The sequence below is a fragment of the Marmota flaviventris genome (assembly GCF_047511675.1).
Source record: "Marmota flaviventris isolate mMarFla1 chromosome 5 unlocalized genomic scaffold, mMarFla1.hap1 SUPER_5_unloc_2, whole genome shotgun sequence".
Taxonomy (NCBI): Eukaryota; Metazoa; Chordata; class Mammalia; order Rodentia; family Sciuridae; genus Marmota; species Marmota flaviventris.
In genome coordinates, this window is record NW_027287680.1 from 278846 (window position 1) to 306222 (window position 27377).

The 27377-nt window shown below is 35.5% G+C and overlaps 1 protein-coding gene across 1 annotated transcript in view; it reads left to right on the forward strand.

Annotated features, from left to right (window-relative positions):
- LOC139703659 (serine protease inhibitor Kazal-type 5-like) overlaps window positions 1–22372 on the forward strand; it is a 30365-nt gene extending 7993 nt beyond the window's left edge. Inside the window, exons 6-17 of the mRNA XM_071607138.1 lie at window positions 556–622; window positions 3584–3711; window positions 5107–5194; window positions 6865–6992; window positions 8236–8317; window positions 9390–9517; window positions 10229–10301; window positions 10638–10765; window positions 13416–13464; window positions 20549–20676; window positions 21836–21908; window positions 22241–22372. Of these exons, the coding sequence (XP_071463239.1) occupies window positions 556–622; window positions 3584–3711; window positions 5107–5194; window positions 6865–6992; window positions 8236–8317; window positions 9390–9517; window positions 10229–10301; window positions 10638–10765; window positions 13416–13464; window positions 20549–20676; window positions 21836–21908; window positions 22241–22372 (1204 nt within the window). The remainder of the gene's footprint in view (window positions 1–555; window positions 623–3583; window positions 3712–5106; window positions 5195–6864; window positions 6993–8235; window positions 8318–9389; window positions 9518–10228; window positions 10302–10637; window positions 10766–13415; window positions 13465–20548; window positions 20677–21835; window positions 21909–22240) is intronic.
- The last annotated feature ends 5005 nt before the right edge of the window (window positions 22373–27377 follow it).

Sequence of the window (27377 nt, forward strand, 5' to 3'; positions counted from 1 at the left end):
GAGCTTTCTAAGCTGGTTCTTCCACTGTAGAAGTGATATTGCAATGCCTGTCTCCAGGATGAGACTATAATTAGGTAATAGATGTGAAAGGGTTTAGGAGCTCAATTCAAATTCAGCTTTTACTAACAACCATTCCTTTACATGAAGGCAAACAAATGCTTTAAGGTTTAAGAAGCTAAACACAAGGGCGTGGATAGCAATGCCTCAGATGTGCAGTTTGGTTTCACCCCTGTCACAGCATTGTTCTAAAGACCTTGGTTCTGCCTATTAGAGGGAATTTTCCTGACAGCCTCCTGTTTGTCAATCAAGGTGGCACACCCATCCACTGGTACAGAACAAAGCTTCTAATTGACTGGCAGTGAGTCAGTTTCACACCCTTCCTTATCTTTGGTAATTTCTCTGGCTCAAGCATTCAAGACAGGGAAATGCTTGTCTCCTGCAAATGGATCAGTTTCAACAGGTTATGGCAGAGGACACAAAAGTGCTTAGAGTAAGGCTGGATTCTGAAAATAGGATTGAGCCATAAACTAACCAGCTGTTTACTTTCTGTAACAGTTTGAAAGAAGCTGCAGAAAATGACAAGCGAGAAGGTGAAAATAGAATTCGAAGAAATGCTGAAAAGGTAAATGATTCACCAATATAATTTGGCTCATGTGGTCATGAACATTAACCAAATTATGCTTGAAAGTTTAAAATAATGCAATAATGTCATTGTCTTTTATTACCATGTGGCTTCTTCTGAATGTTAAAATTCCTTAAATTTATTTATTTTTTAACTCAGGGGCACTTGACCACTGAGCCACATCCCCAAACCTAATTTGTATTTTATTTAGAGACAGGGTCTCACTGAATTGCTTAGCATTTCACCATTGCTGAGGCTGGCTTTAAACTAGAGATCCTCTAGTCTCAGCCTCCAGAGCCACTGGAATTACAGGTGTGAGCCACTGCACCTGGCTGAAATTCCTCAAATTGACTATTACATTGCTTTGTTTTAATGTTAAAAAATCCCCAAATTGATTATTCCTACTATATTATCATTAGGTTCAGATTTAAACCAACATTTCCCATTCAAACCTCAAAACATGAATCTCCACCTTTGTTTCCTAGTCCCCCCAAAAGGATCAAGTTTGAGTATACTAAATCTTGCTAATTTTTATCATCCTTCTCCCTGGCATGGCTTAAACCACTTTAACTTGAATAATATTTTAAACAATTGCAACATAATATAAATGAGGAATGACTTTAAAATAAAGTCTTCAAACAATGTACTCCCTGATGTATTTTATAACAAATTCCTCTGACAGAGTTTAGAGTTATTCACTTTTCCATATGGTTATTACCTTATTGAGATCTGCATTTATAAAGGTATTGCTTTTGCTTAAATGAAGATCTCTAAAATTGAGATGGTGGTTCAAAAAATACTCTTAAAATGAAGGGGTTTTCCCAAAAAAAAATTATTTTGATAATTTAATTATTTTTCAATCTAATACAAAAAGTTATTCCTTTTGTTAACTAAAGAATCACTGTAGCTAATGCAGTCTGGATTTTAAGTCACATCAAACCAACTTTAAATAAGAAGTACAGCAATTGCTTTGCTAAGTGACTGGCCTTTGTGAAGTTAGGACACCTGGGTTTTAGCTTTGTTTTGTCATGCTGTGGGTGTGTGAGACAAAGCAAATCTTCTCCTCTCTGAGTCTCAATTTTCTTCTCAGCAAAATAAGGAGGTTGGATAAATGACCTCAATTTCTTCTCTTCTTCCTGTTGGACTGTGATTCTACATCCTGCATTCTTTGTACTAACACAAACATTATTTTTGTGGATTGTAGGGTTTGTGTTTTTCTATGGAAAATACAGGCACAGTGTTTGGAAATCAAGAGCGGACCCTCCTTCCACGTCACAGTGTTAGATAATGAAACAAAATTCCAAATTCAGTGGGGTATTCTGAGTTTAAATTTGAGGAAAAGGCTATGGAGAACCCTTCACAATGTGCTGGACACTCTCCAAGGATTGAAAGTAGTCCTTCCATGGTGGTTGGTAAATTTTGGTCTAAGGGTCCTGTGATAGGTAGCATTTATTACTCCCGAATACAGAAAGTTGTTCTCCCCTGGTTTTCTCCATGTCTGGGCTACTCTGGCTTCTTCTTTATGTGGCTGGGGTCATTAGGTGTAACTGAATAGGACTACCTAACACTGATGGCTCAATATGGCTCTGTAATTAACCTGTCAGTGGGTTGCTCACAAAAGTGTTTCTTCAGAATCTCCTTGGATGAATCACAACTTATAAACTGAAATTATCATTGTTTCCCTTATGGGAATCATTAGGCATTGATTTTATTACCGTGCCATGATTATCAGCATCTGTTTTCCTAGATTGTTACAACCAGGAAGTTTGGCACATACACTTTACTCCTCCATAAACAGATACCAAGATTTGTTTTTCTTATTATAAGGAGGCAATTAGGATTCTCCTTTAAAGCACCCTATTGAAATTTGAATCATAAGGAAAAATCAGAAAATGCTTGATCTAAAACAGATCCTTAAAATCTTCTATTCCAAAAACCTCACTGTGTGGGTGGCAATGTTGAGTTCCCAAAGGTGATGGGACTTTGTTAAGGTCTCCCAGTGGGTCGAGCCACAGTCTGACTGCCCAGGTTCTCTGACTCCCAGTCATCCTCTTTATGCTCATGTTTCCTTGGTTGAAATGGAAGGATGAGGGTCACACAGTTGAAAAGTTTATATAGCAAATTTTCTAATAGTTTACATATTATAGTAATATATGCCATCACAACATATGACGTGGAGATCTCAAACCCAGAGGAATTTGGGGTATGTTTTTTTGTTTAAGTGTAGCCCTCACCAAATAGAGCTTTCAAAACACAGCGGGGAAACCTGAAAGTTCTTTCCAAAGCTTCAGGAAATCTGAGAAGGAATCTCTCTTTGGTTATTTTGATAATTCACAATCTTTTTAGGTTATCTAAGTAGATATTAGTCTTGATGGTCTGTCAATCTCTCAAAGGTGGAGGAGAAAAAAATTAGATTCACTCTTTCATAGATTTTCACCTATCATGTCAGAAACTCAATAAACAATGATAAAGGAAGCAGAGTACACATAACACTGGACACCATCTTGTTCTCTTTCCCTTGCAAACGAGGAGTGGATTATTTTTTACTTGATCCTAGTAAACTTTAAACATCTAATTTCTTGAATTCTATCTTTTGTCCATTGGAATTTTTTTGTCTTGGCTAGTATTTTGTTGGGTTCATGTGGGAAAAATCTTGTTTTTTTTTTTTTGTTTGTTTGTTTTGTTTTGTTTTTGTTCCTATGGATTAGGAATTAGCAAGATCTAGTTTTAGTTTTAGGAAACACTCTTTCTTTTTTCTTAGGCTGTTTTTGCCTTTTAATAACAGATAAAAGTGCCAAATAACTCCACAAATTGATTATTATTCCTCATTAATTCTCCTTAATATGTTGTTTGTGTTTACCAATACTTCCAGACCTGACATCCTGTGATTATAAATCTATCATGTAAAACGTCAAGATTAAAGAGTGAAAAATGGTGACTATAATGCCTTGTCTTTTTAAGGACCTCTGCAAGGAATTTGAGAACCAAGTGAGGAATGGGAGACTCTTTTGTACACGAGAGAGTGACCCCATCCGTGGCCCTGACGGCAGGATGCACGGCAACAAATGTGCGCTGTGTGCTGAAGTTTTGTGAGTACAGAACAGGAACACTTCCCAATCTCTGGAAAGGAGGAGTGAAGGCTCACCAGGACTGATCAAACATCCATTTGATGTTATTCAGAATAATATCGAGTGGAAGTTTTTGTCCGTGAGAATTGTGTGAGCAGTTTATGTCCTCCACAAATCACAATACCATCAGTAAGTTTAGCACTAATTTTTTAGAATATTTTTTTAGTTGTCAATGGACTTCATTTTATTTATTTATATGCAGTGCTGAGAATCGAAACCAGTGCCTTACACATGTTAGGCAAGTGCTGTACCACTGAGTCACAACCTCAGCCCTAAAGTTTTGTTTCTTTTTCTGAGTGCAAACTGACTCCCTTTTCCAGTTAGAGGGCTGATTTAGAAAACACTTCTTCACATTTCCCCGGGGACCTTTGTGAGCCACTTCAGTACCCAGTCGTAGCACAGAATGGGTTAAAAGCAGATACCAAGATTTGTTTTTCTTTAGTAATTACATCATTGTGACAAAGTTGATGAAACAGCCTCAAAAAAAATGTTTACACATTTTAATTGTATTACAATTACCTTTTTATCTGGGATATGTGGCCTTGGGAAAAGGACAAATCCCACTATGTATCAATTATGGCATTTATGAAGATGTCCCAGACAAGTCTCATTACACTTTCCTTCAGATCGCTGAGTTCTATAAGCTCTTACCCACTTGCTGTGTATTGCCAGTGTCTCTCAATCTTGGCATTTTAAGATTCTCTTACTTGGATAAGAACTCTTGAAGTCCTTAATCAAAAATCAATCCTCAAATCCTTGGTAATGTTTTTTAATAACAATCATCACAGATGGTAATTGTATAACTGTTTCTATGACTCTTTGTTGATTATCACCCTATTGGACTATATGTGTCAAGAGAATAGGGGACAGATTCATATATACATGATCGTATACCCAGGTCGAGGCCAAGAATTACCAAAAAATAGTTGCTAACTAAATGATGGGTGAAGGAATGAATGAGTAGATATATAAATGATGATCCCTGCTGTGAAGAAGCTTATGGTTAATAGCAGAAATAAGCCATGGACATGAACGCACATGCACATACATGTTTACATGTTGTAAGACAGAATGAAAACTATTCTATAAGAGAAGAATTTTGAGGTATAACAACACAATGATTTACAGAGAGCTCATGTCTCTATAGGGTCTAGAATGACCTCTTCACAAATTTAAGCTGGGAATATTTAAAAGGAGAGATGAGAAAGAAGATCTTTTTAGTGGAGCTTAAGACGATTTAGATGTGCTTGTGCCAGAATCCAGGAAAACTTGGCTGCTTTTCTATCTATACCTAAGACTATTTTTCAGCATGAAGTTTTAAAGCACCTCTACTCATTTATTTATTTATTTTTCCAGCTTGAGGAACTTTTCTGAAGAAAAAAATAAATCAGATCAAAATCTGATGGAGAATGAAGAAAATGTTAAAGTTAAAAGAGAAATTGAGGTGAGGAAGAGTCTGATCCATCTGGTCATGACCTTTTGTGTGAGAGGTTTGGATGTGTGGGCATATTACTCTAATATGCACTTTCAATTTTGTTTAATAATTTCCCTACTACTAACAAGTTTTCTGGAAATTAATTTATAGTTATTGTTTTAAACTTATAAAAATGATTATGTCATTACCATTTCTTGATCCATGTGGAGGAAAATAATCAAGGCTCATTAGTAAAATAATTCCACATTCCAAATGAAAGTGGTACATCCAAACATTGTCTGAACTCAAAGTGTGTTGTGTCTCTTCCATAGTGTGGTAGCTGCTGTGAAGATATTCATTTTAAAAGCAATAACCACGTACAAATTCAATATGCTTCCTTTAAAATCATGCTGCATTCATTTTCTAAATGTCTCTTAACTTACCATCTGCCTGTTTTTCTATTGCTGTTATCTTAGCTCAGACACCTCATAGTTTCCCTTTGCACAGGTGCATTGTCTGGTTTATAAACTTGTAATACACTGAGTCTCCATCTTCCTCAGTCCTCATGATCCATTCACCCTCCCTGTTGTCTTCATAGAACAGGAGATGTTTCATGAGTCCTTGGCATTATGAAATTCCAATGTTTAAAAATATCCTAGAGTATATTTGAGTCATTTATTGAAATGCTAGAAATCTGTTGTGCAGAAACCCTATTTAGATTTATTCTTACTGTTACCAGCCTTCTCAGATACATAGCTTAGTTTGGCAGAGTGACCTGCCCCATTAAAGCTGCCTCTGTGTAACTCCATCTTGTTGCCTAGGCTTTAATTTTAACTTCTTTCTTCCTCTTAATCTTAGTTTACCAAGTTCCTCTAATTTTAGTGCTCAAATATGCCTCGACTATTCGATTATCTCTCACTTCCAATTCCTCCCTTCCCCATCTCTCCCCACCTTGGTTCGTTCCTTCCCATCCTCCTTTCTTTCTGTTTCTAGAATCTGGTTAGTTTCTTTAATTTCAATCTCTATTCCCTCAATTCCTTCACAAATTTCTTTGACAATCTTTCTAAAACAAATATGATTCTGCCATTCTCTGCTCTATGTATTTATCATGTTTTTATTGCCTATGGATAAAATCCAAATTCCTTTAGAAGTTTAGAGGTCTGGTTTTGATCATATTCAAGGTCTCCTTTTTGACCACTTCCCAAAACTTTCTTTTTTTACACAACTAATTGTTTAGCTACTATACTCAAGGAAATGTTAAATTATCTCTAGAGAACATGTAGTATAATACTGCCAGGATTTTGCATATCATAATTCCTCTTGAAGGACTTTTGTTCCATGGTGATCCTGTGTACATCCTCAAGACAGAACTTAGTCAAAAGTTCTTAGAACTTCCATTACACAATTAATCTAGACCTGAGTTATATTTCTTAGCCATGTATATTGAAATTACTTATTCTATTTGGCTAATAGAGGACCTAAATCACATTCATATTTGTATGCTCTTCATGTATTTGTTGAATCCTTAAATGGATGAATATTGCAAGAAGGGAAGTGTTACAAAATTTTTGGTAGTCCTAAATCCTAAGTTTTATTTTTTTTTCATCTGAAATTTCTCTTTTCCAATTTCTTTGAATAAACAGCATACAAAATTTACAAATAGAGACCTATGTCTAAAGTATCTCATTTTCATTATTCAGAAACAATGCAGTGAATATCGAGATCATGCAAAGAAGGGGATACTTTTCTGTACCAGAGAAAATGACCCTGTCCGTGGTCTAGATGGAAAAATGCACGGCAACCTGTGCTCCATGTGCCAAGCCTTCTTGTGAGTATCGAGTTTTAGAATGTCACATGGTGCCCTAGTATAGCCAGTTTGTTGCATAGATAGGAAACCATGGTGCAAGATTGGAGAGTTGGAAGGGTCACAAGCACAATGCTGCAGTAGAGCTGAAAGTAAGTGCTCAGAGTCATTTTTAAGTTGCCTTGTTTTCTCTGACGTTCACTCTCTTAGCACTGGAACCTCCTGACAAATGTAAACTTATAAAAATCTTAGTTGCTGCTTTGTTACTGAAGCTTCATAGGTGAACCTATTTGACAAAATAGGCACCTCATTTTCCATGGGGGTTGGAGTCAAAAGTTAGCACTGATAGAAATTGAATGGAATTGCCAAACTTCTCTAAAATTATCTTAAACATTACTTTATATACTCTGACATTTTTAGTAAGTGAGAACTAGCAGTTTCCTTTTACTATTTAGAATAGTTCTTACTTTATTTGGTTATGCTCAGACTAAGTATTAGACTATATCTAGATTATAAAAAAGCTATATTTAACTTTTTGTTCTGGTTAATAGCCATGTACAGCTGAAATACCATCAGGTAACTGTGCATACCATACAATTGCATTGTACAAAACAAATTTAGGGTCATTTGGTTTATCAATGTGTGGAAATCATGATTTTTTTTTTACCGGTTGGTATCATCTTTTGGCTTTTACATAAAATAGCTATGAATAAACACTGCATTTAAGTTTAACTGAAACCCACTGTCTACATGATGTGTAGATGGACCATGGTCTTGAGGGAGGATACTTTGGTTGCAGTCACATCCTGAAAATAGAGATAGCCAAGGCCTTTCTGCCTCTCATCCTTTCTGAGAAACAAGAAACAAGAGAATGAATCAGTGAACTTGGTTAAAGCTGCTTTCCACCTCCAGATGTTATATCGCCATTATTCTAATTCTGATATCTATCTTCTTTGTGAACCTTGATGATCTTTTTCTCACCATATGCAAGAAGGATAATTTACAGAAAACAAGTTTTCCAGATACACTATTTCCATCTTTCTTTTAATGTTAAGTAGCAACTATGAAGAAGTCATTATACCAAACTGGAGGTATTATACCAAACCTGAGGCTGCTTTGTTGCTTCTTTTTGATATGTCATGATAGAGGGAAAGGGATGCTCCTCCTTAAGAGGGAGGAAAGATCAGTGGTGCAGGCATGCAAAAAAAAAAAAAAATCAGCACGTGTTTGCTCTTAATGGATCTCTTCTATTTTCTTTTTCATTCAGCCAACAAGAAGCTGAAGAAAAGAAAAAGGCTGAAGCCCAAGCAAGAAACAAAAGAGGATCTGAAAAAGCACCTTCATATGAAGTGAGTGGGATCCATCTAACAAATCCTCCTCTAACTGAACACCTCAAAGAAACTATCAGAAAATCCCAACCCTTCAATCCCAGATAGCATTGAGTTGAATGCAGTGGGATATTGTGCTGTTCTTGGATCTTCAGAGACTAACTTGTCAACTATAAAGAACTTCTTGGAGTCAATAATTGAGTTCCAGTTCTAGTTTCAACCTTTCCAGATAGAGGCTTTTAGCTATTGCTAAGTACTGTCCAGAAAAACTGTACATGTGCAATTTCTCCAGATGAATACCTGAAATTTCATATCTGAGTCGAAATAAAAGTTCCCTGATTCTATAAAAGACATGGATTTTACCTCTGAAATATTACAGTATTCATTAGATGAATGATCAGCACAACCTGTTGTAATGATGAGTGTTGCTTAATTCTCTCTCTAGATTCTGTCCTTTCTCTTATCCTCCTCTTATCCAAACATTAACTTAATACAGTAAAAGTAATATTGCAAAATGTAAATCAGGTCATAATACTGCTCTACTTAACCCACAGACACTCCTTATCAGCTACAGGGTACAGTTTAGTCTCATGCCTCTCTCTTAATTTGCTTTTTTACCTCCATTCAGAAATCCACTTTCCACTATGTGCTATATAATTTTGCATGTGTGTCTCTTGGCTTCTTTTATTTTCACAATGTAGTGCACATATTCTAAAGTTCATTTTTTTAACCTAGGAAAATGCTACTTTTGACAGACTTACTTAAATTTTTCTTGACATCTTTCCTGGTTTCCACCATCAAATTCCATGATCCCAGACATTTAGTTGTCAGATATATTGTACCTGTATATTTTCATTTATTTTATTCTGTTCAGTTTATGGTAGGGTTTGCTTGGGTACCTCTTATATCATATTGTGATGTTCTATTATTTCTTATGTGTGGCCATTTCTTAGAAAATGATATTTTGTTATTGTTGTTGACTTAAATTTTACATTTATGAGAAATATAATTAAACTCCTGGGCTTATCAAAATATAACACTAATTTAGGCCAATGTAGATGTTTGAATTAACTTCCTTCCCATACCATGGCAGGATCTTTGCAGTGAATATCGACAGTTGGTGAGGGATGGGAGACTCCCCTGCACCAGAGAGAATGACCCCATTCAGGGCCCAGATGGGAAAATGCATGGCAACACCTGCTCCATGTGTCAGGCCTTCTTGTAAGTAGAGTCACAGCCTAGTTGCCCTCTCTGCTTCCTTTTATGTTCAATTTGGAGAGGAACTACTTCTGTAGGGAACTATAAGAATTAAAACATATTTGAAGAAACTGCCTCATTGGAGAAACATATAAAAACCATGTCCTTACACTTAGACCAGGGAAGAGTCACAGTTTTGAAAGATCCAAGAAGTGAAACAGGACTTTTCTAGGTTGCCTCCACGGATGCAATTGAGGCTAGTGAGCCAGTGGGTGAAAGCTCTGGAAGACAGGGTCCAGCTCAATGCCAGGAAGAACTTCCCAACAGTTTGATGATTCCAAAAATGGAATGACTTACCATTGAGTGTCAAGGATGATATAGGTAAAGGCATTAAATGACAGATTAAAGCAAATGACGGTCATCATAGATATAGTCCTAAGCACTGGAAGTTTAGAAAACCCTCTCTGAACCAGGGTCTAAATTCTTCACTTGCACTTACAATTCTGTCCTTGGACAAATTAGGCACTCTGTCTGTTTTCTTATTAGAAAAAAATGGGTTAAAGTAATAGTTTTAATACCTAAAGTCATGCCTATTTCATAGTATGAGCACAGACTTAGGCACACAGTAAGAATTTAATACATGTTAATTAACTGTCAAATTTTGTCTGAGATTATTTTCAATCTGAAAGTTCTCTGATTCTTTCTCATATCTTTTCTTCAACCATTCTCATTTAGCCAAGCAGAAGAAGAGGAAAAGAAAAAGAGGGAAAGTACGTCAAGAAATAAAAGACAAACTGCTTCCTTTGAGGTGAGCTACCCTTTCCAATAAGTCAGAGGCATATGGACCTGGGGATGCACACGTGGCATTAGAGAACACATGAATTCCCTGAAACCCTATGAAACCTTTGTACAGCTGTTGTTTTCATGTATTTGCATCTGTGCATGTACAGATGTGATTTTCTTGCTTGAGGATCCATTGATAGTATCGCTTAAAAATATCCATGCCTTCAAATTGAGAAGTATTCTAAAATAGGCCAACAGTTGACCTCCAGTTTAAAAAAATAAAAGGCTAAATTTCACTCAATCTTGAAATCAGATCTAAATTTTGTTTAACACCTCCAACTTTCCTCCTTGATTTCTTTAGAAGTTATGTAGTGAGTACCGCAAATCCTGGAAGAATGGACAACTTATTTGCACCAGAGAGAATGACCCCATTCAGGGCCCAGATGGGAAAATGCATGGCAACACCTGCTCCATGTGTCAGGCCTTCTTGTGAGTAGAGCATTGCCAGGGAGCTTGGGAAATGCTTTGGGAAAACTGTTTTAATGGAAATAATGCACTTTCTTCTTCAATGTAGAATTCAGTTTGAATGTCATATTTAAAAGTACCAAAAAATCGTAACAGCAAATGGAGAACTTTCAGACTATAAGTGCATAAGAGATACAGCATAAGCAAGATGTAAAAGTGAACTAGTGTGTGATCTTATTTATATAAGACATCTCAAATATCAAACTTACAGAAGTAGACAAGCCCGGGGTGGGGAAGAATGGGGGTTGGGAATGAGGAAATCTCAACTAAAAGGTCTGATTTCAATTAAGAGGCATACTTTTTGAGAACTTTTGCACAATATGGAGTGTAGTTAATATGTATTTCAAAAGAGCTAAAAGAGTACATTTTAAATATTCTAATCACAGAGAAATAAATATATGAGGTGATTATGTTTCTTAGACTGATTTAATCATTCCACATGTATATCTATATAAAAATATCACATTATCTTCATAAATAGAAATTATTTGTCAATTAAAATAATTTTTCAAAAAAGAGATGCAGAATGGTATTTTATAAGGCATTTCAGAAGTAATCTATAATTTCCTATCCAGATTAGAGAGTATATATGACAATCATACTAATTATTTTCAGCTCTCTGAAATATTATTAGTCAAACTAAGAAAATACATGATATTACAGGTAAAGTATCATTGTAATATATAGAAATTTTATGAGATTTTTTTCTTTTGCTCACTATTTTTCTTCCCACTCATTCTGTGTGAATTTAGGGAATAGAACTAAAATGGATAAGAGGTATAGAGAGGAAGATTTGAGTTTAACATGAATAATAACATAAAGATAATGACTTAAGGATTATGATTTCCATGTGTAAAGTCAGTTACCTATTTTATGGAACCTGAAGTTTGACTGTGAAATAAGTGAAATGATATGAACCCTTAAGCAAGAATCTATAATTTCCGAAACTCATTTTTTGACAAAAAGTGTTTAACAATTTAATTTCTCTGCAGATATTTGGTTATTCAGTCTTCTCTGTTGGGGCCAGTATAATTCATCAGATTTCTCCCATAATGTTAGAGCCATTGAACTCTAAAAATCTTTTCGATTTGAAAAGTCAATACGATGATGACTTAGGTATCATAATAAGCATTTATTGAATAGATGAAATTGGCTGGTATGTGATAATATTTGCCATGTAGTCTCATAATATCTTCATCATAATCATATGAAATAGGTTCTATATTGTCACAAGTTACAGATGAAAAGACGAAGGCCCAGTGAAGTTGAGAATGGCAGAAAATCAGCTGAGGTTATGTTCCATGTTGGTAAAGAAAATTATAACATGCTTCTCACTGTAGTGTAGACAGGACATAATCTCTTATCAAGGCTTTACCAACTACTGGTGATATATTTGCCTATTCATAGGTTTATTTCAATCTATTTTTCTTTTCCTCTACAATCACTTTTCAAAGACAAGGAAATAATTCTGCCACCTAGTGGTCAGTTCAGTGGCCTTTTCTGATCATTCCTCATTAAAATATTTAGTCAACTTGGATATGTTTAGATCAGTTTTCACATAAAGAAGTATGAAAATCTCACATTTTAAACCTATTTTAATAAATACAATAAATACAAAAATTCTCCAATAAATACTAAAATCTCTATTCAAAAACACTTTTATCACCCATATTTTGTCAATATGCTAACAAAGGTTACTGAGTTTCTTGATCTTTTTTCCTCCATTGTCATTTTTTGCACTTTTTCATACCATGTGAAAATAATCTTTTCATCTTTTAAAAATGTTTTAATTTGATGGATGGTCAAATCTTGTATTGATCAGAATACATTAAAACATTTTAACAAATTATGCATTTTTTTCTCTATACAGCAGGATTTGTTTGTGTCATATACCAGCTATGCTATAGGTCCAACAACTAAATTCAGTTTGCAACACTAGTAATTGTCTAACATAGAAAGATGTATTGTTCTCACTTAATTTTATCATATGCTTATTTTTGGAATGTTTACTTACAATGATGACATTGCTGATGATATCAGTCCCTTATATCATTTATGCTAATCACTGCATAAATCACTGCATATGATGTAAGAGTTACTATTCTAGTGACTTTATATGTACCAACTCATTTAATACTCCAAACATTCCTATGAGAAAGGTATTCTTATTACCTGTCCTATACATCTATTGCCTCTTCATTTAAAAACAAGGAAGGCATAGGGAGACTAAGGTGCATCTCATTCTCCTTGGATGATCTCATTCCAGAGTATTTCCCCTTTAGCCACTCTGCTCTACTGCCGCCCAAACCAAATATTACCGCTTTATAAAAGTGACCACAGAAGCAAATCAGAGAGTATTATTGCAGTGCACATGCTGGGAAGTTAAATGGATTACTCATTGATAAAGGGACTTCCTCTTGCACACTATTGCCTTGAGGTGTGGTGAACATTTCTAGTTCATTATAAATAAAAGGACAAAGTACTATGGGTGGATCTTGAGAATAGACAAAGCAATGGATTATCAGTCTATGAATCAGTCTATGAATGTGAAAGGTCTGCTCTCCTGGAATAAGATCCATTTCTTCTCTCTCTCTTTTTTTCCCATCCCTTGTAGTAAACAAGAAGAAAAAGGAAAAGCAAAAGATAAAAGGGAAGCTGCAAAGGTAATTTTCTCAGAAATGCTGATTCTGTGCCTTGGCAATTTTTCTTTACAGTAACATTCTAGTTATCTCATTATCATAAATTGTTTCTGTTTGTTTCATGTCTGAAATAAACTAAGAAAACTCTTATCCTTTAAAAAAAGAAAGATAAGTCTTTATGAAATTTTTCTAATACCAATTTTCCTTCATAATTATTCAAATTTTGAGGTTCATTTTTATAAAAAAAATGAGTATTCAAAGGTTAGAGGGAGACCTAAACCCCAAACTGATAACAATGTCCTAAGTAAGAATGGTGAAGTGACCTTAAAACCATTCACAGACATTGACTCCTATAGCAGCAACAGAGAGAATAACACAGAGACTGTAGACAGCACACCTATCAGGGTCCTCAATATAGATCATGTCCATACCTTCACAGAATTGTGAAGCCTAGAAGAGCAATAACAGAGAATGTACTCCATATACACTGCTGCATACAACATATCTGACCCACTGGACGGACCCCACTATTGTGAGATCTACAGAGAAAGTGGGATCCTCAAGCACTAACACAATAAAGTGTCAAGATACACTATCACCACAGAAACAATAAGGAATCTATGCTACAAAACCCCCTTGGAAATATATTCATAATAACATGATGCTCTGGAACATTTCATCAAGAGAGAGCGATGCCCTAAAGGGGCCTTCACATAATAGTGGAAGAGAAATCCATCCCAACAGATGCACAAATACCAACTTAGGAATATAAGAATTATGGAAATGAAACAAAACAAGAGAATGTGTCACCATAAGGCTCACAATTCACCAGTAACTTATTCCAAAGATTGAGTGGATGAAACAGAAGATAAAGAATTTAAAGAATGATTATAAAAGTGACCAATGAAACAGAGAACACAGAAAATTGTGTGAAAAAAAATAAGGAAACAAATATAGGATATAAATGAGAAATTCAGTTAAGAAATAGAAATATTGACAAAGACCCGAATAGATATCTTAGAAATGAAAGGCACAATCAATGAAATAAAAAAAAATCAGTTGAAAGTCTCTTCAACAGATTAGACCAGGTAGAAGACAGAATCTCAGTTTGAAGACAAGTTGGCTGACTTTGAATATACAGATAAAATTACAAAAACAGGATGGTGGGAAGATGGAAGAATAGATGAAGTCCTGTTTCTGGCTGTTCTGTGGCATGAAATGAAGAAAGCAGACAGGCAGCTTCTCCACAAGGTCTCTCCTAGACGGAATACAACATCTCAGAGAGTATGAGAAGACCCCTATACAGTGGATTCTCACAGAAATCACCAGTGCTGGGACCACCAGTGCAGAAATCAGAGCCTCTGCGCTCAAGTAAGTCTCTGGACTCTGGATCCAAAGCCTGCAGTTCTAGCAGCACGACTCACCAGCAGCTTAGCAGAACCAACTATCACCACCTCTGCAGAACTCCAGACTGCACTCTGCTCCCATGCAGGTCACTCTGCTGCTACCTATCCAAGCACAAGGCCATCGCCCAGCTCCCCCCACATCACCAGACACCCTTGCACTGGAAGCAGTCCAACTCCATGTTGGAAAACCTTCCTCAGCATTTTGTAATGGGTGTGGGTATCAGATTGGTTCGCCATTTGAGCAGGTACCTGATTTCCAATCCACGCCCCTCCCCAGTGCTGATAACTCAGCACAGTGGCCACCTAATACAAACACAGCTCTCAGTTGGACAGGAGTGCAGTGTGACCAGGGCGCCGCCCACCTGGTGTGAGCTTGGGGGTGAGAGGTCCTATCTATTCTCCTGCTACTAACCCTCTTCACTAGATTTCTCCTTCACATTTCCTAAGATATATTAACTGTCTACCCTCACATCTTTTCCCCTCAGCATATCGTCCTATGCCTGACCCTCAGTTCATTTTCCACTAGCAGAAACTGTAAACCATTTTATGAAACTACTGATGATATTTTAAATAATAATTGAATCCAACATTTCTGGACATTGAGACTAAACTGTAAATGTCTTAATAACAACAATTTGTTCATAGGTGATGTACTGTTGATATTGAAATCAGTTAACATTGTTCTTCCCCACAAAGGAGAGATCTTGGAATCCTACAAGAGCACTACAAATCTCCCACAATAAACAAAAGTTAAAACAATAACACACCAGATCCACAGAGCTGCAAAGAAAGACACATGAGCAACATAAAAAGGGAAGAAAGTACCACAAACAAATCAAAACAACATATCATTAGAAGCATTGGCAACTACAGCATAAAAATTGACAGAGAAAGATTTCAGGATATACATGGTTAAAATGTTTTGGGATTTCAAAGAAGACATAAGAAAACAAATACAGGCAGTGAAAGCTACATAAACAATTGCAAGAAGCAAAAGATCACCTCAAATGGGAGAGGTTAAAAAAAAAACAGAAATACTTGAAATGAAAGAAATAATAAACCAAATAAAAACCTCAAATTAAAGCATTATCAACAGAGTAGACCACTTAGAAGACCATATACTATGTCACAAAGCAACTCTTAGCAAATACACAAAAGTAGAAATACTACCATGCATTTTATCAGATCATAATGGAATGAAATTGGAAATCAACGACAAAATAAAAAATAAAAATTTCTCCATTACCTTGAGACTAAACAATGTGCTACTGAATCAACAATGGGTCACAGAAGACATCAAGGAGGAGATTTAAAAATTCTTAGAGGTAAATGAGAACATAGACACAACATATCGAAATCTCTGGGACACAATGAAAGCAGTGCTAAGAGGAAAATTCATTGCATGGAGTTTATTCCTTAAAAGAAGAAAAAGTCAACAAATAAATGACCTTACACTACATCTCAAAGCCCTAGAAAAAGAAGAAAAAATCAGCAAAAGCAGTAGAAAGCAAGAAATAATTAAAATTAGAGCCAAAATCAATAAAAATGAAACAATAAATAATTGAAAAAATTGATAAAACAATTTATTTATTGAAAAAATAAATAAAATTGACAGACCCTTAGCCATGCAAATGAAGAGAAGGATCGAGAGAACTCAAATTACCAGCATACGTGATGAAAAAGGTAATATCACAACAGACACTACAGAAATACAGAGGATAATTAGAAATTATTTTGAAATCTTATTCTCCAATAAAATAGAAGATATTGAAGGCATTGATAAAATTCTTAAGTCATACGATTTGCCCAGATTGAGTCAGGAAGATATACACAATTTAAACAGACCAATTTCAAGTGAGGAAATAGAAGAAGCCATCAGAAGCTTACCAACCAAGAAAATCCCAGGACTGGATGGATACACAGCTGAGTTCTACAAGACCTTTAAAGAAGAACCAATACTTTTCAATTTATTTCAGGAAATAGAAAAAGAGGCAGTAATTCCAAACTCATTCTATGAGGCCAATATCACCCCATCCCAAAACCAGGCAAAGACACATCAAAGAAAGAAAACTTCAGACCAATATCTCTAATTAACATAGATGCAAATTTCTCAATAAAATTCTGGCAAATAGAATTAAAAAGCATATCAAAGGATTGTGCATTATGATCAAGTGGGATTCATCCCAGGGATGCAAGGTTGGTTCAACATACGGAAATCAATAAATGTATTTCATCATGTCAATAGACTTAAAGATAAGAATCATATGATCATCTCAATAGATGCAGAAAAAAGCATTTGACAAAATAAAGCATGGCTTTATGTTCAAAACACTAGAAAAACTAGGAATAACAGAAACATATCTCAACATTGTAAAGGCTATCTACGCTAAGCCTCAGGCCAGCATCATTCTAAACAGAGAAAAATTGAAAGCGTTCCCTCTAAAAACTTGAACAAGACAGGGATGCCCTCTTTCACCACTTCTATTCAACATAGTTCTTGAAACACTGGCCAGAGCAATTAGACAGACTAAAGAAATAAAAGGGATATGTATAGGAAAAGAAGAACTTAAATTAGTACTATTTGCTGATGATATGATTCTATACCTAGAAGACCCAAAAAAATTTTCACCAGAAAACTTCTAGAACTAATAAATGAATTCAGCAAAGTAGCAGGATATAAAATCAATACCCATAAATCAAAGGCATTTCTGTGTATCAGTGACAAATCCTCTGAGAAGGAAATGAGGAAAACTGCCCCATTCACAATAAGATTTAAAAAAAAAAGATACTTGGGAATCAACTTAACGAAGGAAGAGAAAGATCTATACAATGAAAACTACAGAATCCTAAAGAGAGAAATCAAAGAAGACTTTAGAAGATGGAAAGATCTACCTTACTCTTGGATAGGCAGAATTGATATTATCAAAATAACCATAGGACCAAAAGCACTATACAGATTTAATGCAATTCTGATCAAAATACCAATGACATTCCTCATAGAAATAGAAAAGGCAATCTTGGAATTCATCTGGAAAAATAAGAGACCCAGAATAGCTAAAGCAATCCTTTTTAGGAAAAATGAAGCAGGTGGCATCACTACACCAGAACTTAAACTATACTCACAGCAATAGTAACAAAAATAGCATGATACTGGCACCAAAACAGGTTTGTAGACCAATGGTACAGAATAGAGGACACAGAGACTAACCCACAAAATTACAACTATCTTATATTACACAAAGGTGCCAAAATATGCACTGAAGAAAAGATAGCATCTTTGACAAATGGTGCTAGGAAAACTAGAAATCCATATGAAACAAAATTAAATTAAACCCATATCTCTCACTATGCACAAAACTGAACTCAAAATGGATCAAGGACCTAGAAATTAAACCAGAGACTCTGCTTCTAATAGAAGAAAAAGTGGGCCCTAATCTTCATCATGTGGGATTAGGCCACAACTTTGTTAATAAGACTCTTATAGCACAAGAGTTTAAACCAAGAATCAATAAATAGGATGGAATCAAACTAAAAAGTTTCTTCTCAGCAAAAGAAACAATCTGTGAGGTGAATAGAGTGCCTACATCCTGGGAGCAAATTTTTACCCCTCACACATCAGATAGAGCACTAATCTCTAGGGTATATAAAGAACTCAAAAAGTTAAGTACTGAAAAAATAAATAACCCAATCAACAAATGGGCCAAGGACCAGAACAGACACTTCTCAGAAGTGGATATACAATCAATCAACAAATATATGAAAAAATGTTCATCATGTCTAAGAATCAGAGAAATGCAAATCAAAACTAGTCTAAGATATCTCACTCCAGTCAGAATGGCAGCTATTATGAAGACAAACAACAATAAGTGTTGGCAAGGATATGGGGAAAAAGGCACACTCATACATTTCTGGTGGGACTGCAAATTGGTGCAGCCAATATAGAAAGCAGTATGAAGATTCCTTGGAAATCTGGGAATGGAACCACCATTTGACCCCAGCTATTCCTCTCCTCAGACTATATCCAAAGGACTTAAAAAGAGCATACTATAGGGACATAGCCACATCAATGTTTATAGCAGCATGATTCACAATAGCTAAACTGTGGAGCCAACCTATATGCCCTTCAGTGGATGAATGGATAAAAAAAATGTGGCATATATACACAATGGAATTTTACTCAGCAATAAAAGACAATAAAATCATGGCATTTTCAGGTAAATGTATGGTATTGGAGAAGATAATGCTAAGTGAAGTTAGCCAAGCCCCCCAAAACAAATGCCGAATGTTTTCTCTGATATAAGGAGGCTAACTCATAGTGGGGTAGTAAGGGAGAGCATGGGAGGAATAGACGGATTTCAGATAGGGAAGAGGGGTGGGAGGGAAAAGGAGGAGGCAAGGGATTAGCAAGGGCGATGGAATGTGATGGACAGCATTATCCAAACTACATGTATGAAGACATGAATTGGGTGTCAACTTACAAACCGAGATATGAAAATTGTGGTATATATGTGTAATAAGAATTATAATGCAAAAAAGTACATGTATAAAGACATGAATTGCAGTGAACGTACTTGATATACAAAGATATGAAAAGTTGTGCTCTATATGTGTAATAAGAATTGTGATGCATTCCACTGTCGTGTATTTAAAAAAAAAATCAATTAAGTAAGAAAAATTAAAACAATAGATAAGAAGCTATGATTAGGTACATAACTCTGGGACAATATTAAGAAACCAAACTTAAGAATAATTGGCATTCAAGAAGGAGTGGAAATTCAGACAATTGGCATTAATTACCTTTCCAGTGAAATAATAGCAGAAAACTTTTCTGAATCTTGGGAATGAGACGGACATCTATATACGGGAAGCACTTAGAACCCAAAATAAACAAGCTTGTTGGTTTCATACAGTAACCTTATATGCAATTTGCCTTTAATTGTATTTTTAAAGAACAACTACAAAAGTTGAACCTAACCATTAGTTAGGAAAAGTTGATACCAACTCTTTTTTAATAACTATGTTTTTGTTAGCTACAAGTGTTTCTTATCAGTAATTTAAAACTAAAAATCTGTTTCATCTATTATATCTGATCATTTTCCAAGGCCTCTTTGATATTCCCAATGTTCCTCACCCTTTTTCTCCTTCTCTCCTCTCCTATTGTACTCTCCTGATTTAAATCCTCATTCCCCATCCCTGGACAGGGATTCACTCTAGGAAAGATGTTGCTTTCTCCAGGGATCATACTTTTTCTGCTCACATCTATAAAGATGAGCATGCTTGTTTTTCCTCTTCTTGGCTTGCTAAAGACAAATCTTGACTCAGCAATTCTCTCTCACCTCTAGGAAGGCTTCCCTGTAGGCCTATTGACTCTCCTCACCATGTTTTTTTATAACTCTTACAGATAGATTGAAATATACGTCATGACACAAACATGCATGTTTTCTGTTGAACTCTGCCCAACTCATCAGCCTGATTCTGCACCATAATTACAGGCATCCTCAGGAGGATGATGGTTATGGTTACAGATCTGATGTAACACCAGGGCAATTTTGAGTGTATGACTGGATCTTTGTACTTCTTTACTGATTTATTGCTATATGTCATAACTTTTCCTGACTTTGTCTATACTGCCATGCATGGCTTGTTCCTCATAGGTAGAAAGGATAGAAAACTGACCTGAGAAAATATTTTCTTCATTCCAGGAAATCTGCAGCGAATTCCGGAACTACGTGAGAAATGGACTGCTCATATGCACCAGGGAGCATAACCCCGTTTTTGGCCCAGATGGCCAAATTCATGGAAACAAGTGTTCCATGTGTTCTAGTGTGTTGTAGGTATCCACCCCAGCTCTCCCTCTGACTCTCTTCATCACTGTTCACTTTGAGCCTCAGATTCCTCCTATATCTGTAGTATATCTACCGTGGACTGTCAACTAGAAAATCTTACAAACACATGGAAAAGAAATTAAGTACTACTGAAGCACACAGTGACAGTGTTATTCTCAAACCAGTCTTCCTTCTATCTTCTAATTAAGTCAAAGGAAAAGACTCCCTTTAGTGTTGATATGTTTTTAACACTTGACACTCTTTATTTATGACAAAAAGTGGGCAGAAGTTTCATGGTCTGGATTGCATGTTCTCTTTGGTCTCTCTTCCTCCTCTGGTGTATTACCACTCTGTGAGTATATTCAGATGTGGGTTAAGGTAATCCAGTTGAATAGACATGTGTGGGGCTGAGACATAAAGACTATTATAATAACCTGAATAAGACAGAGAAGTGGAATAGAGAGGACACATCTAGCCTTTCAGGGAAAGTGCTAGACACAGGTGAAATGCACACTTTGAAAAGTGTATTAGTGTGGCAGGAAACCCCTAAGAGTCAGGTTCATGTGCCAGATTTGTACTGAAATGTTAATTCAGGTCAGAGCTTGCTAGGCCTTTCTGTTGCTTCGTGCTATGGATAAATCTGAGGGCTGGAGCTCCACTGTGTGGGGCATTAGAGAAGCTGAGTTTTATCAATTCTAATTCCTTCCTTGTTAGACTGCCAATTCCCTCTTGAACATCACTCTAAAATAAATGTGGAGAAAAATATTTAAATGTATGTTTAAAGAAACAACAACAACAACAAAAAATAGTCTCCATTTACAGAGGTCTTACCTTAAGTGTATGCAGGTAATTTCTTAAAAGGACAGATTGACAGCATGAAGCATTAGATTAAATAGTGACTGGGAGGAAGATAAATCAGGATTTTTTCCTCTCATCTATTCCATTTGGTTATGCTGTGGTAATAACCAGAGGTGGTAAATACTTTCAATGTCTAGCATGACATGCTAAATGATGTCATGCCTATTTCATAGTTTGAACACCGGCTTAGGCACACAGTAAGAATTTAATCCATGTTAATTAACTTCAAATTTTGTCTGAGATTACTTCCAATCTGAAAATTCTCTGATTCTTTCTCATATCTTTTCTTCAACCACTCTCATTTAGCCAAGCAGAAGAAGAGGAAAAGAAAAAGAAGGAAATTATTTCAAGAAATAAAAGACAATCTGCTTCCTTTGAGGTGAGCTACCCTTTCTAATAAGTCAGAGGTATATGGACCTGGGGATGTACATGTCACATTCAGGGAACACGTGAATTCCCTGAAACTCTATGAAACATTTGTACAGCTGTTGTTTTGATGTGTTTGCATCTGTGCATGTACAGATGTGATTTTCTTGCTTGAGGATCCATTGACACTTAAAAATATCCATGCCTTCAAAGTTGAGAAGTATCCTAAAATAGGCCAAGAGTTGACCTCCAGTTTAAAAAATAAAAGGCTAAATTTCACTCATTCTTGCAAATCAGATCTAAACTTTGTTTAACACCTCCAACTTTCCTCCTTGATTTCTTTAGAAGTTATGTAGTGAATACCGCAAATCCTGGAAGAATGGACAACTTATTTGCACCAGAGAGAATGACCCCATTCGAGGCCCAGGTGGGAAAATGCATGGCAACACCTGCTCCATGTGTCAGGCCTTCTTGTGAGTAGAGCATTGCCAGGGAGCATAGGAAATGCTCTGGGAAATTCTTTTTAATGAAAATAATGCATTTTCTTCTTCAATGTAGAATTCAGTTTGAATGTCATATTTAAAAGTACCAAAAAATCATAAAAGCAAATGGAAAACTTTCAGACTATAAGTGCATAAGAGATACAGCATAAGCAAGATGTAAAAGTGAACTAGTGTGTGATCTGATACATACATATATATATATATATATATATATATATATATATATATATATATATATATTTATGTGTGTGTATATGTATATATATGTATAATATTGTTATAAGGAGCTTACCTTCTGATAGAAAAAAATACATACAACAATTTTATATGATAGTGCTATAAAAACCAAACTAAACAATATGATAGTGCCTAGAATAGTGATGGTTTTAACTTTCAACATGCAAGAAATATATTAGAATATCATTTACCAAAATGAGTAATCTACAAGAATGAAAACACAGGGCTGGGATTGTGGCTTAGTGGTATAGTGCTTGCCTGGCATGTGTGAGGCACTGGGTTCAATTCTCAGCACCACATATAAATAAATTAATAAAATAAAGATCCATCAACATCTAAAAAATATTTTAAAAAAAGAATGAAAGCACAGTTCTTTCAGAAAAATCACACTCTCATGTGTAGGCACATTGCACACACACCTGCAAGACCTTTTGTAACCATGATGTTGAGACTCCTAAAGAAGGGAAAGGAGGTTATCTAAAGTCAGAATGATGATGAAAGCACTGAGTGCTAACTATATGTCAGGCACTGTGCTAAATGGATTATTTCATTTAATCCTCACAACAATGGCCTATGAAACATACCATTATTATCCCCCTTTATAGATAAACTATCTCAGAATGAAACTTGTAAAAGTTCACTTTGGCAGAGATGGGATCCAAACCCTGGATGTACTTGTGTTCATGTGCTGTAGTGTCCATCCACTACTCACATGTTTTGTGAGCTTCCATTGGTACATTGAGAAATATTGTGTATCAATGACAAAATTAACCTAGAAATGTAAACTAAATTGTTGTACATCAAGATCATTTAATACTCAAATCTATATTCTGATTTCCCAGCTTGTCCATCAATATTTTTGTTATACCAATGCTTCTATGCTATTAATAGATCTATACTAACCATCTATTATCTCTCTCTCTTTCTTTCTTTGTCTTGCTTTCCAATGCTGGGGACAGAACCCAGGTACTTGTGCATACTAGGCAAGTGTTCTACTACTGAGCTACAACCCCAACCTTATTCTTTATTTTTAAATATATTTTCTATGACTATCTCATTATTCTTATTAGGCATTCATTTGTTGTGAGTATAAACTATTTTGAGATTTGTTTCGTTGCTGGTTTTGTGTGTGTGTGTGTGTGTTTGTTCGCGCGCATTGGACGGTACAGGGTGTGTGTGTTTGCTGGGGATGGAACAAAGGTCATTGTCTGTGCAAGCTAAGTACACATTCTACCACGGAGCTATGTCCCCAGTCCCATTTTGAGATTTTTTAATATTTCATTTCAGCCTCAAGAAGGATTTTTACAATTTGGAATTTAATTTTAAAGCTTACATTTGCCATTATTCTTAAGAAAAAAAAAAAAAGAAGATCCTAATATTGAACTTTCTAACTGATATGGTGTTAAGTCAGTTTGAGGTGGCTAAGGGAACAAAGCACCATGCAACCTGCTCGCAGACGAAAGAACAACCAATCAGGTGCCCACAAACAAGCAGTGATGGTGTCTCAACCACCTGTCAATCAGCGGGGTCTCCTGATGAATCCTGGAAGGACATGGATCTCAGCAAGATCCCCCGACCAACCCCAGGAGGACAAAGGACTCTAAAAATCTCCATTTCCTGTCCCAAGCCCTCCCTTCCTGCTCTAAGCCCAGTAAAATTCCAATCCAGCTGAGCCTGGCCACGATTCCCTGGTACCCACTGTGTTGGCCTGGAGCACCTTGCCCAGAAGCGAATCTCAATAAAGCCTTTTTCAGCAGCTTTAAAAGAAAAAAAGAAAGGTCTTTCTTCAAAGGTGACATTTGAGGGAAGATGAGATTAATGAGAAGTCAACCGTCAGAGGACTAAAGGAAGAACATTCTAGGTACAGAAAACATGGACAAGAATTCATAGAGATGACTGGATTATTTTGCTTAAGGGGCAGAAATAACTGTGGGTAGAGCATAAAAGAGCAATCCAGACAGATCAAAGTAATTAACTTGGGACAATTAGTGCTCTTTCCCTTCACCAAAAAATTAATGGCAATACTAGATCTCAGGTGTTGCGGGGGGCGGGGGGGGGTGGGGGGGTGCAAATCAAAAGTCCAGCTGGGCGGCCATGAGAACAGGTGCAAGCATTTAATACTCCACGTCCTTCCTCTCCATAGTCCACGGGTTGGTGAATCACAGACTACAGAAAACACCACTTCCTAATGCTGACAACTTCTGGGAGCTCGCAGATGCATCCTGACCCAGAAGAGCAAACTGGAGTGGGAGGCAGTGGTTCCAGAATCTTCAGTTTAGGCCTTATCCCTTGTCTTATGCTTACATGCACCAGGAACTTGACCTTGAACATTGTCTAACTCACTTTAGCAGGAAAAGGTAGCTAAACTCATTATGAAAACTTAACAGTAAAAATGTATGTAAAATAATGAATTGGATTTTTTTTACCCAATACATATATGATTACACAACTGGTGTAATTCTACATCATGTACAACCAGAAAAATGAGAAGTTATACTCCATTTATGTATAATGTGTCAAAATGCATTCTTTTGTCATGTATAACTAATTAGAACAAATTTTAAAAATATATGTATATCTCAGTAAAACAACATAAAAGAAATTCAGTACATTAAACAGCATGTATCAACTAAAGCAAAATTGTTGGAATGGATAGAAAAATAATGCATCAAAAGCATTACTATGATTTAGAGAGATAAAAAAATATAACAGCAATATGAAACAAGAGAATAGAAGTTATAAAGGAAGAAAAAAGTGGCATATTTTCAATTAGAAAATATTTTAAATAATATATAATATAAGGAATAAAAATTATATAGCTAAAATAGATGAATTTGCAAACCAGAGGAATGGATCAAGGTACTCTACTAAAAGGCAATGGAAGTAGAAAACTAATTTAAAATAGAAGAGAAAATCTAAAGAACATAAGGAATTAAATTAGAAGTCCTGCAGGTAAAAGCATCTCAACAAATAGAAAAAAAATTTTAGAGGTAATGACAAAAATAAAAGATAAAGAGAACTAAATAGCCATAGCAACTAATCACTAAACTCTTGTTAAAAACAAAATTGTGGAGGTTTACAGGGTGTTTTCAGAAACTAAACTGAGAAAAGGTAACATATTAGGAGAGAAAGTAAAGATAGCAGTAACAACAGACACAGATATAAGCAATAGTAAATAACTGAAAATATGGATTTTGGTTCAAGGTAGTTATAACAAGAATAAAACTAAATAGTTACATTCAAATCAGAACCAAAGAAAACTAAGAAAGAGTAATCTACTTTAAAAATAAGTTTTAGAAATTAGTGCAGTAACTGGGGGTGGGATGTAGTTCAGTGGCAAAGTGACTTGCTGGCACTTGAGAAGCCCTGGGTTGGAATCCCAGTACCAATAAATTTTTAAAAATAATAATAAGAAGAAGAAGAATTAGTGCAGTAACTGAAAATATGAAAAACTGTGGGACACAAGACCTACTATAACAGAGTGACAATAAATGTAAATGGGTTAAGCCCACAAAATAAAAGACAATTAGAGCTTTGGGGATGTGGCTCAGCGGTAGAGTGTTTGTCTAGCATGCATGAGGCCCTGAGTTTGATCCTAAGCACCAAAAAAGTGGTGCTTAGGATCAAATAATATAAAATTAAATAAAAGGCTATTCATAGTGGATTTTTAAAAATAGAATCAAATCATGTTTGATCACAAGAGAAAAAGTTTAAAAGCTCACAAATATTTAAAAAAATAAGAAAAATAATGACAGATACAGCAATATTAAAACTTAAAAATAGACTTCAGTCAAAATGTATCATAAGTGACAAAGAACAGTACATGAAGTAAAAGAGAACAAGAAGGTATATCACAATAATGACTCTAATCCATCTAGATTAAAGGAATCAATAATACAGGCAAGTAATAGCAGTGGAGAAACAACCAATTAGAGATTTTAAAATATACTTCTCAGATGCTGATACATTAAAGAAAACAATTATTAAAGTTTATTCCATTTTTATAGAAAATAATACTCAAGAAGCAGAAAATAATTTTTTTCTAGAATAACATTTTTTCTGAAACATTTATAAAATAATAGTTGTTAGGCAACAAAGAAAATCTTAAGAAATCCCAAGTGATCAATATCAGAGTCTCTATTCTCTTACCAAATTTTCCTAATATTAAAAGCTGGTGAAAAGTTTAAAAAGTGCTACATATGTTAAAATTAAATAATGTATTAATAAATTTGAGGGAGAGAGGATTAAGAAATGTTTGTTAAATAATGATGAATGGAAACATTCTATGTAAAAATCCTGAGATTGATGGAAATATCTTTAAATACTCTTGTCATAAAATAGAAAAAAAATAAAGCACTAAGTATTTCTCAACCCATTCTAAATGAGCAAAGTAAACGTAATTTGGAAAATAAATATAACAGTAAAGATTGTTTTAAAAGGCTGACAGAACAGGTTTCTAATAGGATGGATAAACGAGAAAAAGAAGCCAGGCGTGGTGGCTCAAAATTGTAATCTCAGCTGCTAGGGATGCTGTGGCAGGATGCTCCCAAGTTTGAGGCCAGCCTCAGACAACAGCAAGACCATCTCACAAAAGAAAAACTAAAAAGGGCTGAGGAAGTAGCTCAGGGGTAGAGGGCCCTAGATTCCGTACCCTGTATGCATGCGTTCACATGCACGCATTTGTGCACACACGCACACACACACACACACACAAAAAAAAACATGAAATAACTAAGACTAAC